The sequence below is a fragment of the Carcharodon carcharias genome, chromosome 8 (genome assembly GCF_017639515.1).
Source record: "Carcharodon carcharias isolate sCarCar2 chromosome 8, sCarCar2.pri, whole genome shotgun sequence".
Taxonomy (NCBI): domain Eukaryota; kingdom Metazoa; phylum Chordata; class Chondrichthyes; order Lamniformes; family Lamnidae; genus Carcharodon; species Carcharodon carcharias.
In genome coordinates, this window is record NC_054474.1 from 86,085,041 (window position 1) to 86,103,760 (window position 18,720).

The 18,720-nt window shown below is 42.8% G+C and overlaps 1 protein-coding gene across 2 annotated transcripts in view; it reads left to right on the plus strand.

Annotated features, from left to right (window-relative positions):
* The window catches only part of LOC121280945 (slit homolog 3 protein-like), a 738,609-nt gene that overhangs the window by 536,646 nt on the left and 183,243 nt on the right, over window positions 1-18,720 (plus strand). For both annotated transcript variants that reach the window (XM_041193415.1, XM_041193416.1), the window contains one exon: window positions 12,005-12,159. In XM_041193415.1, coding sequence (XP_041049349.1) covers window positions 12,005-12,159 — 155 coding nt within the window. The remainder of the gene's footprint in view (window positions 1-12,004; window positions 12,160-18,720) is intronic.

The following is an 18,720-nucleotide window of genomic DNA, read 5'->3' on the forward strand; positions in this document are numbered from 1 at the left end:
GTGTGGATGTCATGTTTTGAGGTTAAGCACCAATTTCATAGAAATTTTGCCTTTAAAATGTCTTCAAGTTGTAGCTGTTAAACTGAAAGAATTGTTTTATATATATATATAGAAGTATTTTATGTGTAAAAGCTCCACTTTATATAACACTGTACAAGCATGCCATTAATACTGATTACCATACACTTGAGCTCATTATACAGGAGCTGCCTCAAAGGTGACAGTTTGGGTGGACACCTGCCCTCATCTGTCAATTTGTAAATGTCACGATGACAGCCATCTGCTCCCCGATCAGATGCCTTTTATAGATTGTCCACATCCAGAAGGGCTCAGAGCAGGACAAAAGCAGCATGAGCTCTAATTACGTTATATTGATAAAGGAGGAGGTCGTCACTCACGGTGACATCTCATTAACATAAGATTAATGCCTTCATACGTGCATAGAGCCCTCACCGCTGAAATTAATTCCATTGGTTAATGCGTTACCCTTTTATTAAATGTCGCACTGTTATCTTGTTAGCTCAGTGAGAGAGATGGAGCAAGATTTAAATACCTGAGTCAAATTAAATTAGAACTGGTAAGAAAAGCAATCAGACATCAGGTTCCCTCAAGCTAGGGAATAGGTCTTAAAACATAGCTCCCAATAGGCTGATCCAAGAAGCTTTTCATTAAATTAGGGCACCCAGTTTCCTGATGAAAGGTTGTTTTTGAATTCAGTAAAGGTTTGCATACATTCTTGGAGAATGGCACATGACAGGCTACATTGAATAATTACTTGCAGGAGCAAACAGGCTCCTACAGTGTTCTGTTCATTCCCTTAGCACTGCCTCAGCTTTTCCATAGCCTCTGATACCATTCAATCTTCCATTCTCTCTAAATGTTGCTCCCTGTTGCATTCTCAAAGCATTGTTCTCCTCTCTCAGGTGGTATGTTCGGGGACAGTGCCCTCCATCTGTCAGCATACTGTCAACTTCAAATAAATTCTTATCACTTCAGGATCTAATGGTTGTTAAACCTTATGCGCTGTCAGTTCAAGGAGTTCTCCAACTGTCCTGCTGTTACTTTAAGCAGCAAGCTTTTTGCTTAAAGTAAAATACTCAACAATTCCATGGAAACATTAATGGGGACCAAAGGTTCTTGAAGTCAATAATAATTGTTAGAGTCCAAGATTAAGAGCTGATCTAGATTCTGGGCTGGATTTTTGTCACCGAGGCAGGTAGCTCGAGGCCAGGGGATTTCTCAACTCAGCAGTCCAACTTCAGTCTTAACTGGTCACACCCATTTTTTGCTCCAGGGAGGCCTGTTGGGATAGAGTCAGCCCATTGACCCTGGAAGCAAATCCTAGGTGGGTGTGGGAGCAGATAAAGTGAGTGCTGAGGTGTGCTTGTGAGAAGGCCCATCTTGATGCTCTGATACTTCATCCTAGCTGTTTTATAAGCTGTTAGGCCCTGTGGCCTTCACCCCTCACACCCCCTCCACCTCCAATCAGCATGCCTACTTCATGTCAACTTCTGCCCCTCTCACCTCTATTTCCCCTCAAACCCCACCTCAATAGCTACTCACCCAGTATCCACCATAAGCAGACCTCAGGAGCCACATGGCGAAGAAAAAAATAAACTTCTAACAAAATACAGCTCTCACTCATACATACTCGAGTGAAAAAAACTTCCATTCACGAAACCCATTCAAAGTTGTTAAGTATCCTCAAGTGGTTAATCTTTTATAAAAACAAATTTCTATTCAGACTGCACATCAGACAGCTAATCCTTTAAAATCCTCCTTAAACTATCATTCAAACTCTGAATTGAGAACCCCGTGCTGAGATTGTTGTAGCTTTTGAAACTCAAGTAAAGCATTCATAATAGCCCTTGGGGCAATGTCAACAAGGAGCTCTATTGAAACTCCACGACCAGATACTAATTTATTTTCTCACCTTTACCAAAAGGCCTGTCAATCAAAGCAGTCCAGTACAGGATTGTTTTAAACGCTCATCTGCAGCTTAAGTATGATTCTTTTTTATGTTTAAAGAGCTGAAGATTTTAAAAAGCTTTGGATCATGACACTTAAACAGACCTTATCCCCCTTCAAGAGCATTTACATCCACTGCATCAATTCATGACCCCTATACTATGGGTTAAGGCCCAAGCAACAGCCAAAATGGGGTCTGTTTGAACTCAGTACTAAGTTCAATCGGCCCTTCTGAGTTCGAGATTCCTTTCTCTATGAATCAAGCCTCATCCCTTCCAGGTGCTAGTAAGAATTGGATCTGTCAGAAATAGGGGTGGGAGTTCACATCTGCATCTTACCCACCATTTTTAAAGGTCTGTAGAGTCAGGAAGACTCCATGAAAATATGGCCCTCTGTCTTTAACGAAGGGGCCTGGATTGAAAGACTCTCTTTGAAATGAGCCTTCTTGGTGAGCCTCCCCAGTTTTAAAAGAGTGCCGAAGGCAACAGCAATTCTTTGAAGAATTTGATGATCGAAGTAACTGACTACTGTGTTCTATGTTATACTGCTCTACCCTTGCTCTGTAATGATCCAAGATGTTCCAGTTTAGGCTGGTGTGCTCTTATTTGGTAATGATCCGAGATGCTCTATGTTAGGCTGGTGTACCATTACTGTGTCATGGTCTGAGATGTTCCAGGTTAACTGGTATACCCTTACTCTGGAATGAGCTGAGATGTTCCTATGTTAGACTGATATACCATTACCCTGTAATGCAACCTCTATATTTAGGATGGAGAGGTGATGCATCTAAGCAGGAATGTTAACTGTTTTAAATTGGTGCATATCTGATTAACTATAAGAAATACTAATTTGCCAGAATTCCAGTGGGTTCTGTTTAGATGTGGTTGTTTCTCAACAGAGAAGAAAGCCATATTGTTTTGATAGCAGTGGCTGGAAGTGACTGTCAGTGGTGGCTGGTACATTTGCCCATTGTGGTGGGTTAGTTGCTATGTGTTTATTTTACTTGCAGTTCTGGTGATGTGTGACCATTTCCCCCTGAGCATATGTGAGTCAGTGCTTGGCACAGTTTGTAACAGGAGGGAGGGACAAGAAGGGAATTCCTTATGCAATTGTGGGTCTAGTATGTACCAATGCCTGTTTTACCAGTAATTGATGCTCTTTTGGTCTTTGGTGTGACTTAATGTGTTTGATGCTTGGTGGTCTTCTGGTGGATATCTATCTAGTCGCTGACAGCTGAATGGATGGGTGGGGTGTTATGCTTCTTATCCATAATACTTTCTGTACATAGTACATTTGGTACATAACTCCCCTTTCCTGGCCAGCGAGCTGAGGAAGTGGGAGTTATGTACCCAATCTCTGCTAGTCTTCCTGCATAGTGCACTTACCCCAGCAAGTTTACCTGTTGAAATTTTAAATCACAAATTGCGTGGACCCTTGAAATATGGTTTGACATGGCCTTTTAAAAAGACTGAAGATAGACTTGCATTTATATAGTGCCTTTTATGGCTTTAGAATGTCTCTGAGAGAGCTTTACAGCCAATTAAGTGTTTTTTTTCATTGTAGTCACTGTTGCAATGTAGGAAATGTGCCTGTCAATTTTTGCACAATATGATAATGACCAGATAATCTGCCTTTCTTTTTAAGAAGTGTTGGTTGAGGGACAAATAAAGGCCAGGACATCAATGACAACTTATTGCTCTTCTTCAAAGAGTGTCATGGGATCTTTTATGACCACCTGAGAGGGAAAATGGGACCCCGGTGAAATGTCTCATCTGAAAGTCAGAACTAACAAAAAGGCAGCACTCCCTCCCCAATATTTGAATGTGACCAGTGAGTAGTCCCTCATCTCTGAGTCAGTATATTGGAGATTCAATCCCGCTCTGCTGACTTAAGTGCACACCCCATAATGGTGAGGGAGTGCTGCATTGTCAGAGGTGTAATCCTTTAGATAGGAAGGGATTTACCTGATCTGAAAGTTCAGGTAGAGTTAAAGATTCCGTGGCACTACTCAAACAAGAGTTATTATCCTGACAACATTGTTCCCTCAAGCAACACCACCAAAAGCAAATTAGTAGGTCTTTTGTATAATCACTCTTTGTGGAATCTTGCTGTGCACCAAATTTCCTACATAACTAAAGCCTCATCACCTACAAGGAATTCATTGTATGTAAAGCATGTTGAGGTATTTTTGAGGGCTGTAATAAGTTGCTATATTAATGTAAGTCTTGGGGCTGGATACAAACTCTAAGACATGGCATGTGTGGGGTGGGGGGATGAGGGGGTGGGTGTGTGTAGGGCGGGGCTGGTTTGAGGCCAGGGTTTCTCCCAGGGCCTGATTACCATGTTTTCATCTTTCTATTCTGGCAGCTGTCAGCCAGATTGCTGGGGGAGTGCACTATCAGAGGCACATCTGAGGCCGAGAGATTGGAGGACCAGGGCAGATCGGAGGCCGAGGTTAGGAGGAAATCAGAAGGGGTGGGGGTGTATATTGAATCTCAGGTGGTTGGTAAAGCATGTATATTGGACCTAGCAGGTGTATGGAAATACCCTTATCTCTTTGACCCAGCAGTCCTTGCTCCCTTTTGCACTCCAAGTTTCACGAGGCCTGGAAAACTTGGCAAGCCTAGGTAAACTTTAAAATGGTGGTGCAGCTGAGGCGTGCAAGGTCATTATAATATTTAGATTGCCAACACACCCACTGGAAGCAGGTTGGTTGCCCCCACCCTGTCCTGTCTCTGTTAAAACTAGAAGGGGGCAGGTTCGAGGTGGATTAGGCAGGGATTCAGATTTTTAACATTTTAACATTCCACCTGGCCCAAACCATGCTATTTTCAGTGGTTAAAATTCACACTTAGTGTCGGTCTAAATCACCATCAGTTTATTCAGTTTATTCATTTTAAAGTGGAGGTTTCTGACAAAACTTAATCAAAAGCAGAATTCTAGCAAACAATTCCACAGTAAACTGACTATAAGTTAAGTTAGTGTGGTCGCAATGTTTGACTGAAACCTGATGTTGTGGCAGTGGCGGGAACAGTTAATCCTCTGCTGACATAACCTGGACATGCTACATTAATGGTAAGTGACAGTATTGTGGAGCCACATAATAATGCTGCAGCATTGAAAAGTGCCATTGAGGTGTAAAGTAGGTCAAGAGATATATTGACTTCAACATGAAAAGAGCACGCACGTCTAACTGATGGAAGAACATAAATTTGTTAAAGGGGCAGTGTCTTTGTGGGAAAGTGGCAAATCTAATTTTTTCTGATGAGGGAAAAGAGTCATATATTATTTTCACAATGGTGTTGTCACGCAATAGTGACTCAGTGATTTCACTTCAAAATGACCCATCAATGTCATATGACAATGACACCATGGAGCTCCTTGAAAATGACTCAGTGATGCTGCATGAAAAGCGATGGCCCCCAAGAGTGACTCAACTTTTATCATCACATTGTGCACCGATAAACCAATAGAGGGAAAGAGAAAGAAGTTTACCAAGCATGGACGTGTTGCCCCATTGCAGCCCTCACAAAGGCACTGACTCCGAGAATGGTCCCACAGGACCTGTCAGCTCTCCATTCCCTCAGCCTTCATGTGGGTGTCGAAGCAGTGAAGGTCAACATATTTGTCAATTGTGGAAGGCTGCACAGCCAAGGATGACTTTGTTGCACCCTAAATATTGTCTGCTGAGATTAATTAACAGCACAAAATGGAGATTTTGTGAATGAATGCTTTATTACTTATTGCAATACAGCAACACCTTATCTATATATGCTGGAATGTTATGGCCTTGCCGTGGCAGGACAGGGCTGTAAAATGCGGGGAGCCATTCTAAACTCCATTGACTTCGGCAGGACTGTAAAATCCTGCTGTCGTAAAATTCCACCCATAGTGCCTATAACAGTAAAATGTCCCAAGGCACTTCGCAGGTGCATTATAAAACAAAATATGGCACTGAGCCACATAAGGAACTATTAGGTTACATGACCATAAGCTTGAATAAAGCGGTAGATTTTAAGGCATGTGTCATGCTCAGTAAAGGCATACATATTTGTAATGCACTGTCTTCATTGTGGAATTTTCTGCAATTGTCTTTTCTTTTAAAAATGAGCGTTAAAAGGCTGCTAAGATGGCTGGTGAGGGGCCGGTGACTTTTGAAGTTTCTGCATAAACTCAAAACTACCTCAAGTCTCTGGAAAGTTCCTAATTGGATGATCATAGGTGCAGTCCCTCCCTTGAATGAACATACCAAGATGAAATCATTTGTGGAATGGTTTCACACCCCCTATTGTCTGTGGACATAACCAAAACTCAAACTCTATGGAGTCCTAGACCCACTGTCTTCAAGGTTGATATTCGACAAAAGAGAGCTGCAGAAACCAGTTAATTCAAAGTAGGTGTGAATGGACACCATCACTCTCCCTCTGTTAGGTATTGGCTTCAAACTTCAGGGTCGGAATTTTTCACTCATCGGGCCCATGCGATCGACTGGCCTGGGAGCAGGCAAGAACCCATCCCTTGACCGTGATTTCACGCTGGCTAACCAATTAACGGCCAGCCAGCATGAAACGCGCCCTGAGAAAGGCTCAGCTTGCTGGTGGGTGTGGGAAGAGGGCAGGCGTCAATGCCACTGCAGGTACTGGTGATTGCTTCCACTGAGCTCCCTGAAGGCAGATAGATGTCTCAGGGAGCTGCAGACAACCAAATTATAAAAGAAAGCACAAAAATGCTGCAAAAAATGCCCATGCAGCACAATCAAGCACCTGAAAGCGTACCTTATTTTAAAAAAAGTCCCCAGATATTTCTTTTCATTTTAAATCCTAACGGAGATTTCATTCCATCCTTGGATGAGGTTTTGTCAAAAGTGTAAAGCCCGTCTGGCTAGCTCATCCGCCTACTGTAAGGTTGGATGGGCCATGAAATATCATTTACAATTGGGCCATTAATGAGTTTAATTGCCAGCTTATTTGTCAGCGGGCGCTCTTCCGACTTTTACGCATGCCCGCCGAGCGAAATATCGCACAAGTACACCATGACGTTGGGACGCTCACCCTACACCACCTTGCACAATTTTACATCTGTTTGGGTCAGGCACATGCCTGCCCGCTGGATGCAAAATTCTGGCCCTGATAATAGAAGCATTGATCATGTGATCACCTCATAAAAACTGCCCCAACAGCCAGGGAGAAACCAATCTGCAAACCACATGGCAAGAAATAGCAGCAACAAAGGCAGCAACATCTATGTCTTAAAACTGGAGACTGCAATGTCATAGGATCTCCCAGCCTGTTCTTTTTCAAGCCCATTAGTATGGAAACTTGACCTCTTTGTAAGAAGACTACAAGTCTTCAATTAAAACTGACTCTGTGACCTGCTGAAAATAAATCTCTGAAGGAATTCTGTAATAATCCTAAGATATAAGTCTGGCTATTCCATCCACTGGCAGTGCCCTTCAGGAGTGAAAATGCCTTCTTCACTGGGCTTGCCATGTATGCTTTCTCCTAACATGAGCTAAATGTGTGAATTACAAACTATTCTTTTGTTTTCGACTTGTAAGAGTGCACTATTGTAATTAACTGTATTTTTCTCGACTGTGCGTTTGAGTGCCAAGTGACTGACGTAGTGTTAGACTTTAGGCGTAAATGAGTGAATAAATAATCCTCTTTATTTAAACCCACAAAAACCTGCTGCTGGTTATTCAAATTGACCATACATTCAGGGGTTAGGAAATAAACACATCCTCCTCTTCAAAAACACGCTGATTATGGACAGTAAGGGATTTAAGTTTTTTCTCATCCCAGTCCAAAGCAGATTGTCTTATAGGTGAAAAGCAAGTAGAAAGGCAGAGAAGTGTTAGGGGGGATTTCAGAGCTTAGGACATAGGCAACTGAAGGCACAGCTACCAACAGTGGAGCGATTTGTTCCAAGAGGTCAAAATTAAAGGAGTGTAGTTATCTCAGAGGGCTTTGGGCCTGGAGGAGATGACAAAGATAGGGCGGGATGAGGCCAAGGAAGGATGTGGAAACAAGAACAAGAACTTTTCAATCAAGACGTTGCATGGCTAGGAGCCAATGTAGGTCAGCAAGCATGGGTGAACAGAGGGCAGAATGTGGGACTCAAGCCAGAAGGTAATTGGAAAACTCAAGTCTAAAAGCAACAGAGGCACGAATGAGGGTTTCAGCAGCACACAAACAGAGAGGCGCGAAGTCGGGCAATGTTACAGAGGTGAAAATAGTGGCTCAGCAAGGGTGCAAATATGAAGTCAGAAGCTTATCTGTAAATTATCATGTGCATTATGCCAGCAAGTAACTGGGAGCCACAGATAGTGCCCTTTAATATTTGAAAAACTCACCTTACTGGCAGTATCTGAAGAGCAGAAAGACACAAACATAAACCACAGCTTGAAAGCAAACAATTATTTTAATTTAATCCAAAGCCAATGATTAGTTTGGTTGGGTGTTTGATCTAATTTAGCTGTATGTTCTGTGAAAAATCAGTCACATGAAAGGCTTAAGCAGCAGGTTTAACTGCTTAGCTGAGTGGGATACACTGTTTGGCGTCTGTGGCTGTCATTATATCAGGGTGAATGGCATGAAATAAAGACAGAAAATATTGGTTGACTCCTCTTCATCCAGTGCCAAGCCACTGTCTCCGTCTGTCTGAGAATGGGGGAGATTTATCACTAGTTCCTAAAACGGACTCCGTCTAAACAAGACAGTGGAACCTTTAAGCTATCCGTGGGAATTGGAATTATGTGCATTAACAAGGAAGGGGGATCTTCTGAAAGAATTCTCATGTTAAAAGGAGGAGGCTATTTAAAACAATCCATTGCACACCCATTTTTTATGGATGGTTTTGACAGAGAGATGTTGACTTATCTGAGGCTTCTTGTTTTTTGATATTGGCTAAGTTGGCTGCCTATCCTGTTGTTCTACATCCCACATCTGTGTAAGATCACTGCACATAAATAGCACTGTAGTCAAACAGCAAAGTCTTAAGTTAGAAAACTCCAGCTGCCCAGGAGTGTTGCTCCTTTCTGGGTGTTGCAGGTTTTGGGTCTGCTTTTGTTAGTCTCTCATGTCCAGCAGCACTGGTCACAGCTGTAAAGGGTCTGTGCATCTTGAAAGTTTATTGCACAGAAGGAGGCCACTTGGCCCATCGTGTCTGCGCCAGTCGAAAAAATGAGTTACCCAACCTAATCCCACTTTCCAACATTTGGTCCATATCCCTGCAGGTTACACCACTTCAAGTGCACATCCAGTCACTTTTTAAGTGAGATGTGGTTTTCTGCTTCTGCCACCCTTTCAGGCAGTGAGTTCCAGACCCCTAGGTGAAAATAATTTTCCTCATCTCCCCTCTAATCCTTCGACCAATCACTTTAAATCTATGTTGCCTAGTTACTGTCCTCTCTGCAAAAGTAAAGTGGCCCTTGCCATCCACTCTTTCCAGGCCCCTCGCAATTTTGTATATCTCAATCAAATCTCCCCTCAGTCTCCTCTGTTCCTCGTAGCTGCAACATCCTTGTAAATCATCTTCGACAGCACCTCCTAAACCTGCAACTGCCACCATCTGTAAGAACAAAGGCGGCAGATGCATGGATGCGCCATCAGCTTCAAACTTCCCTCCTGCCCACGCACCTTCCTAACTTGAACGTATATTACCATTCCTTCCTTGTTGATGGGACAAAATCCTGGAACACTCTACCTAATAGTATTGTGGGAGCCCTTTCACCACAAGGCCTACAGCTGTTGAAGAAGAAAACTTAAAGGCAACTAAAGATGCGTAATAAACTGTGGGCTTTTCCAGCAATTAACACATCCAAAGAAATTTTTTTTGTGATTAACATGCAACGTAACATTCAAAATAAATTCCACTTACGTAACTCAATCTCACTACTCGCATGGGGAAAGAAAATAATCAAGTCAAGTGTCCTGTCTCTTTTGTGGCCTGACTTTGCTTGTTTTGTTGGTGTCATCTAAAAATTGCAAGCGAACAATTGCAAATTCTGCTTTTAGTTGCAGGTCCCACATCTACACTTTTTTGCTTAAAACTCAACTGCCCGTGTATCCATTCCATGCAGTATGATGCTGCCTTCCTCCGTATTCACAAGATGGCTACCTCTCTTTTCCCTCCCTTGCCACCCCCAACCCACCCCACACTACTATCCCTTGCTTTGGGGCGTGAGTTAAGAATCTCAGCTGCTGTTTTCAAGGAGCCTTTTTGGTTATTGGACCAGGGTTTAATGGGCGTGAGCTGGAAGCATTCAGATAATTGCTCCTCATTTTATCAGTTGTGAATTAAACATATTGGCTTGTCTGGTTTTAATGCATGTATTTAACGCCAATGGCCTTTTTAAACCTGTATGAATTAATTTAATTTTAATACACAGCCTTAATCCCTGAATTCTATCCTGTAGAGAAAAAAGTTTATCTATGATGGTGAAACATAAGGCTGGAACCCAGTAACAACATCTGGGTACTGTACCTTTATCAGTTTACCCTTCTCTGGTGGTGGTCTAACTCAGAAGTAGATTTTATGAATTTACACTTGCTTTGTGCAATAGAAAATACATCAGGAGTTTTGTGTTGGTGGTCAGCACAGCCTTATATGTGCTAAGCTTAGGTGAAACTCTGCTCTGGGAGTGCTGATTTATGAAATCTATCTTAACTTTCTCCATTGCCTGCATTCGATAGTCTAATGAAATTGTGAGTCTGCGATTTCGCTGTAAAGGAGCTGCATTTGGCATAGAACAGGGCCCATCCATTTGCATTTTGTGGGATTCTGGCTGCCTACAGTGACTAGTTGCCCAGTTTGAACAAAGAAATAAAGTAAAACCAAAATGATAGCCATGACACTGCCTCGTGCAAACAAAAGATGATGAGTGCCATAGTGAGTCGGACCACAGAAGAGGCAAAACTGAGCTCAATCCCCAGCTCAGTAAATCTCGGCCCTTCTGCATTGATTGCTGGTGGACAATCTTTGACCAATGCCACATGTAAGACCTCATTAAACATTTCACTGCCATTTGCATTCTTGTATTGCCAACTCACCTGTAGGCAAATCATCTGTCAATACCCACTCATAAAATGAAACCATCCAACAGAATGAAAGATCTCGACATGAGCTGTTCAGTTTGGTGAGCTCCTTGCAACTGATTGTATGACATCTGCATCAGATCACTTTACATGAATAGCATTGCAGTGAGACAACAAGGAAATAACGGCGCTATAGTACAATAATGTAGAAGCTTTCAGCTACCCCAGAGAGGATGTGTTGCTTCAGTCTCTCATTCCTCAGTTGTTGTCATTTGATGTTGAAACTTGAACTGATGAAATGTACTTTGAAGTCTTTCTTGTAAAATTGTTATTGAAGGACTAATATAAGTTTTCCGACCTTTGGCAAATTTCGTGCTCGTATCTGATATTTAACTCAATCTAACTTCAAAGAGAGAAAGTCCTGCCATTCGCAGTAATGGGATAGCATGAACCGGTCACCTGCTCACAATGTAGTCCTGCTCCCAGCTCTGGGGTTTAATCCTTTCATTCTGACTCTACCCAGCAGGCAGGATTATTCCTTTCTGAGGTCTCGCCATGCAGCCACTGAAAGGCCGTTATTGACAGCGAGCAATGTCTCTTTGTAAAATGAAGCAGTATCGCAAATGAGGGAGGAGCAGAAACACACAGCACACTGCTATCATGCATCTCCCGTTCCCCCACTCTATCCTGACCAATATGTACAGTGGAAGAAAGAAAGAGCTTATATTTATATGACACCTTTTCCAACCTCAGGATATCCCAAAGCGCTTTAGAGCTAGTGAAGTATTTTTTAAGTGTAGTCACTGTGATAATGTGGGAAACTCAGCAGCCAATTTGCACACAGCAAGTTGCCACAATCAGTAATGTGATAATGGCCAGATAATCTTTGTGTAGCGATGTTGCTCGGTCAATCTACCTCTTCCTCCTCATCAGTCAATCCCCTACAGCTGTTTCTATTGGATGTTTCATTCTGGGTTATTTTTTTCCCTTCCTCTGTTCAGTGTGGAGACAATCAATGATGGACAGTTCCATACTGTTGAGCTGATGATGATGAACCAATCGCTGAGTCTGGTAGTGGATAAAGGAATCCCCAGGAGTCTGGGGAAGCTGCAAAAACAACCAACTCTAAGCCTGAACTCCCCGCTGTATATTGGAGGTAGGTTTGTTTGTCATTTCCCCTATCTCCTTATCTCCTGCAGCCACAAGGGACAGCAGATGAGCAAAGTGCTGCTGTTAGTCACTCAGTTTGGTTTCAAACTGCAATCCATTTTATTGTCCGTTCACACTTTAATGAAACAGCATGGCTCGCTGTTTGAAGTCCACTGTTATAAGGGAGTTCACCTAGGTTATCTATTCAAAGAAAGATAACCCTATTTCATTCCCTCCTGCCAGAGACAAGCAGGCAGAGTGAGCACAAGTTTTTGCAGGCTTACCCATGGTGCAGGAATAGCTAGTGGTGTGTGCAAGCTGTGGGGTTGAGGTTGTGGTTGCCAGATGTGCCAGGGTGAGGTGAAGGATATGAATGTGAAGTATGAATCCTAAATTACAGAAATTCTTTGCAGGTGAGTGATGAGGTGTAGTGAAATAAGCAGTGGCTGAGGAAAGTTAGTAGGATGTGGCTTTTAAAGAATGTACTCATTGACCTTGACCATTTGTGTGAGGTCATTGAACTTCTTGACACTTCATCCAGGTCCTTGGGGTTGCGCTGCTGTCATTGACCTCTGTGGTTAACTGCTTGCACAGCCTTCTCACCACTGGTCTGGAGGACCCTGATTCCTATGGATAGAGGACATTCCACCAAGTTGGCATGCCACCTGCATTGCATTGAACATAATGTGTGAATAACTCATTTTCGAGGATCTATCGAAATGAAATCCCTCGCTATCTAGACACCCACATGGGCATGTTACTGTAGTAAACACTCTATATGCAACCCGGCCATGTAGAATATGTATCCTGCAGGATATGGGAGGTCATGCAGGCACGTCGTACCCTTCACAACTATATCCGCAGAAGTGTCACCAGCTGCAGAAACTTGAGCTCCAGGTTACGGAACTTGAGTGGTGGCTGCAGTCCATGAGGCTGAAGGTTACATGGATAGCACGTATAGAGAGGTGGTCACACCACAACCAAAATGTACACAGGCAGATAGGAACTGGGTGACCACCAGAGTATCTGGGAGAAACAGGTAGTGCAGGAATCACTGAGGCTATCTCACTGTAGCTGTTTTTCCATTTTTGGATACTGGTGAGCAAGATGGTTCCTCAGAGGACTGTAGCAAGAGCCAATTTCGTGGCACCATGGGTGGCTCAGCTGCACAAGATGGGAGGAAGATGAGTGGAAGTGCTATAGTGGTAGAGGATTCCATAGTTGGAAGAGCAGACAGGCATTTCTGCGGCTGTAGATGTGGCTCCAGGATGATATGTTGCTTCCCTGGTGCCAGCATCAAGGATGTCATAGAGCGGCTGCAGGACATTCTTTTTGGAGGAGGGTGAACAGCCAGAGGTCATGGTCCACATTGGGACCAATGACATAGGTAGGAAAAACGATGAGGTCCTGAAAACACATTTTTGGGAGTTAGGAAGGGAATTAAAAATCAGGACCTGAAGAGCAGTAATCTCAGAATTTCTCCCAGAGCCACATGGTAATGAGTGTAAGAATAGGAAGATTGAGCAATTCAACATGTGGCTGAAGAAATGGTAGGAGGGAGGGCTTTAGATTTCTGAAGCATTGGGACTGGTTATGGGTCAGGTGGGACCTGTACAAGAATGACAGGTTATACCTTACCAGGACTGGGACTGATGTCCTTGTGGGGAGGTTTGCTAGTGCTGTCAGGGAGGGTTTAAACTAGATTGGCAGGGGGATGGGAACCTAAGGGGAAATGCAGAGTGCAGAGGAGCAAAACTGGCAGTGGGAAATAAAGAAGTATTAACTGATGATGAAGATATATCTGAGAGTAGTATCAAGGTAGATAGAATACTTGGAAAATCTGATGGAACTAGAGTAGGCTATAGTAAGTCATTAGATGGGGTCAGAGCAAAGGGGAAAGTTTTTAAAAAAAAAAAGCCTAAATCAGGATTAATGTGCATGTGTGTGAATGCACACAGTGTAGTTAATAAGATTGGTGAACTTACGGGCACAGGTTGACAAATGGAATGATGATATTATTGCGATAACAGAGACTTGGCTCAAAGAAGGGCAGGACTGGGCATTAAATATTCCTGGGTACAAGGTATTTAGGAGAAACAGGAACGGAAGAAAAGTGGGGTAAGTGTGTGGAATGGCACCACTGATTTAAGATGGCATTGCAGCACCGGAGAGAGAGGATGTCCCAGAGGGGTCAGGGACGGAATCTCTCTGGCTAGAGGTAAGGAATGATAAAGGCGCAGTAACGTTGATTAGTGTAGTTTATAGATCACCAATTAATGGAAGGGATGTAGAGAAACAATTCTGCAAAGAAATTACAGAGAGGTGCAAGAAGTATAGAGTAATTATAATGGGGAACCTCAATTAGCCAAATATAGGACAAGAGGGATGAGATTTCTTGAAGTGTGTTCAAGATAATTTTCTGCAGCAGTGTGTTTCCAGTCCAATGAGAGGGAAGGTACAGTTGGACCTGGTTCTGGGGAATGAGTGGATCAACTATTAATGGGAGAGTGTTTGGGGGACGGTGGCCATTGTATCATAAAGTTTAGGTAAGCCATGGAAAAGGACAAGGAACAATCCAGAACAGGGATAATTAATTGGGGGAAAGCCAACTTTGGTGGGATGAGAATGCAGCTGAGTCATGTGAGTTGGAATCAAATCCTGGCAGAAAAGATGGTGGCTGAACAGTGGGCCACCTTCAAAGAAAAAGTATTGCAGGCAGTCTCAAGATATATTCCCTTGAAGGGGAAAGATAGGACAAATAAATCCAGAGAAGGTTGATAAGGACAATGGTGTTGATGTGGTATATAGAGATTTTCAGAAGGCATTTGATGCAGACTTCTGAGCAAAATTCTAGCTCATGGAATAAAAGGGAGAGTAGGCACTTGGATAAAAAAATTGACTGAGTGACAGGAAGCAAAGAGTGGTGGCTAATAGATGGTTTTCAGATTTGATGAACGTTTGTAGTGGAGTTCCCCAGTGCTCAGTGTTAGGACCCTTGCTGTTCCTCTTACATATTAATGGCTTAGACTGTGATGGTCAGGGTGTGATTTCAAAATTTGCAGATGATATGAAGATTGAAAACATTGTCAACTATGATGAGGATAGTCTTGAGCTTCAAAGGGACATAGACATTAGATTGGGCAGACAAGTGGCAGATAAAGTTCAATGAGGTGATTCACTTTAGCAAGAAGAATATGGAGAGGCGGTATAAAATAAAGAGAGAAACTCTAAAGGAGGTGCAGGAACACAGGGTCCTCAGTGTATATGTACACTGAAGATGGCATGGCTTGTTGAGAGAGCAGTTAATAACGCATATCGTCTCTTAGGCTTTATTAATAGGGACATTGAGTACAAGTGTAAGGAGATCATGTTGAACTTGTATAAGGCGTGTTAAGCATCATCTGGAGTGCTGCATCCAGTTCTGAGTGCCATTTTGAGGAAGGATGTGAAGGCATTGGAGAGAGTACAGAGGAGATTCACAAGAATGATTCCAGAGATGAAGAACTGTAGCTATAAGGATAGACTGGAGAGGTTGGGTAATTTTTCCTTGGAGAAAAGAAGGCTGAGAGGAAACTTGATAGAGGTATTCAAGATTCTGAGAGATATGCACAGGATAAATAGTGAGAAACTGTTCCTACACAAGGGAGCATCAAGAACGAGAGCATAAAAGGGAGCATCAAGAATGAGAGAACATAGATTAAAAATAATTGGCAAAAGGAGTCAAACTGAAGTGAGGAGAAATTCTTTCACCCAGAGGGTGGTTGGAGTCTGGAATGAACTTCCTGAGAGGGTGGTGGAGGCAGGTTTGATCGAGGTATTCAAGAAGGAATTGGATGGCAATCTAAAAAGAAATAATGTGCAAAGTTGCGAGGATAAGGCAGGGGAGAGGGGCTCATTAGCATACTCTTTCAGAGAGCCAGTGTAGACTCAATGAGCCAAATGGCTTCCTTCTGCACTGTAAAAATTCTGTGATTCGATGGGCAATGGTCATTTATGCCAGTGCTTATGCAAGGTGTTTATGCTGCAGTATCATCAAACACATGCAGGGCTCAGTTAATCCTCTGGCACGAACAGCGCCGTGAGCAGCGGACTTTCCAACTTGGGCAACACAAGCACAGGTTTCACACTTGACTGAACTTAGCTAAGGGGGTTTTCTAATGCACAAGCAATGGATCAGAGACAAGCCGAGTTCTTCTCTCTTAACTTACTTTATATACAAAACCTTCTCACTCCACTTCTTTACTGTATATGTAGGAGGTAGACTTCTCATTCATTGTACAGAGAGTCCTTTAATTGCTCAGTGTCTTCTTATTTGTTCCTTAGCATGACCATTCAGTGTTTGTTTGTACATATTCAGTTCAGTGTTTTCGGTCATTGATCAGTGTGTTCTCATTCATTGCTCAGGGTGTTCCTTAGTTCATTAGTATAATCCAATTTATTGTTCAGTGTTCTCCTTCTATGCTCTGTCCATTTTCTTTCATTACTTTTTGTGTTCTTCAGTTCATCTGTGATATAATTCATTGGTCAGTAAGTGTCATCATTGCCCAGGGTTCACATTCCTTGCCTGGTGTGCTGTTTCATTGTTCAGTATATTTTCATTCAGCACTGAGCGTCTCAGTTCAATGATCAATGTGTTCTCATTTATCCTAGACTCTTCTTATACCTTGCTAAATGTTTGCTCGATGGGCCTGCATCCACTCCTACGTCTTATGGTCTTGCTAATCAAATGGCCAATGTATTCTTTAATCCTTCAGTGCAATCTAATTCATTGCTCAGTTTGTTCTTGTTCATTGCTCAGTGCATTCCCATTCATTGCTCAGTGCATCCTTATTCCTTGCTCAGTGTGTTAGCGCCATATAAAAGTTATGGTGCAGAAAGAGGCCATTCAGCCCATCCTGACTATGCCAAGCAAAAAGAGAAAAAAGAAACTAGCTGCTCATTTTAATCCCACTTTCTAGCACCTGGTCCGTAGTCTTGCAGGTTACAGCACTTCACATATAGATCCAGGTATATTTTAAATGGGCTGAGCATTTCACCTCAACCACCAACTTAGGCAGTGAATTTCAGACGCCCACTATCCTCTGGGTGAAAAAGTTTTTTCTCATGTCCGCTTTAATCCTTCTACCAATCACCTTAATTCTATGCCCTCTGGTAATTGACCCCTCAGCTAGGGGAAACACGTCTTCCCTGTCTACCCTTCTAGGCCCCTCATAATTTTATACACCTCAATTAGGTCACATCTTAGCCTCCTCTGTTCTAAGGAAAACTACCCTAACCTATCCAACTTCTCCTCATAGCTGCAATTTTCGAGCCCTGGCAACATTCTTGTAAATCTCCTCTGCATTCTCCCAGAGCAATTATGTCCTTCCTGTAATGTGGTGACCAGAACTGTACACAAAATTCTAGCTGCGGCCTAACCAGTGTTTTATACAGTTCCAGCATTACATCCCTGCTTTTGTATCCAATACCTCGCCCACTAAAGGAAAGCATTCCATATGCTTTCATTACAACCTTGTCCACCTGTCCTGCCAACTTCAAGGACCTGTGGACATGCACTCCAAGGCCTCTCACTTCCTCAACCCCTTCCTATTTATTGAGTATTCCCTTGCTTTGTTTGCCCTCCCCAAATGCATTACCTCACACTTTTCTGGGTTAAATAATTTGCCACTTCACCCACTCAACGAAACTATTGATATAATTCTGGAGTTGACAGCTATCCTGTTCACCATCAACTACATAGCCAATTTTTGTGTCATTCGCAAATTTCCCAATCATGCCTCCCACATTTAAATCTAAATCATTAATATATATAACAAACAGCAAGGGCCCCAACACTGAGCCCTGTGGAATACAACTGGAAACCGTTTTCCTTTCACAAAAACATCCATCGACCATTACTCTTTGTACCCTGTCAATAAGCCAATTTTGGATCCAACCTGACACCTTCCCCTGTACCCCATGAGACCTCACTTCCCTGACCAGTCTGCCATATGGGACCTTGTCAAATGGCTTACTGAAATCCATGTAGACAACATCCATTGCATTACCCTTATCAATCCCACTTGTTACTTCCTCAAAAAATTCTGTTGAGTTAATAAGACATGAACTTCCCCTAACAAAACCATGCTGAATATTCCTAATCAATCCGTGCCTTTTTAAGTGACAGTTTACCTGTCTCTCAGAATTGTTTGCAATAATTTGCCCACCACCTAAGTCAGACTGACCACTCTATAATCTTCTGGCCAAATCCTTGCACTCTCTTTATTCATTGCTCAGTGTGTTTCTCATTCATAGCCCAGGGTTCCCATTCATTGCTCGGTGTGGCCCCATTCATTGCTCAGTGTGGCCCCATTCATTGCTCAGTGTGGCCCCATTCATTGCTCGGTGTGGCCTCATGCCTTGCTTTGTGTGCCCTCTTTCATTGTCTGGCTGTTTTCAGTTTGTTATTCAGTGTGTTCTCATACATTGCTCAATGTGTTCTCAATCTTTGTGGTCTCATTCGTCCTATATGTTCCCATTCATTGCTCAGTGTACTCTCATTCATTGCTCAGTGTGCTGTCATTCATTG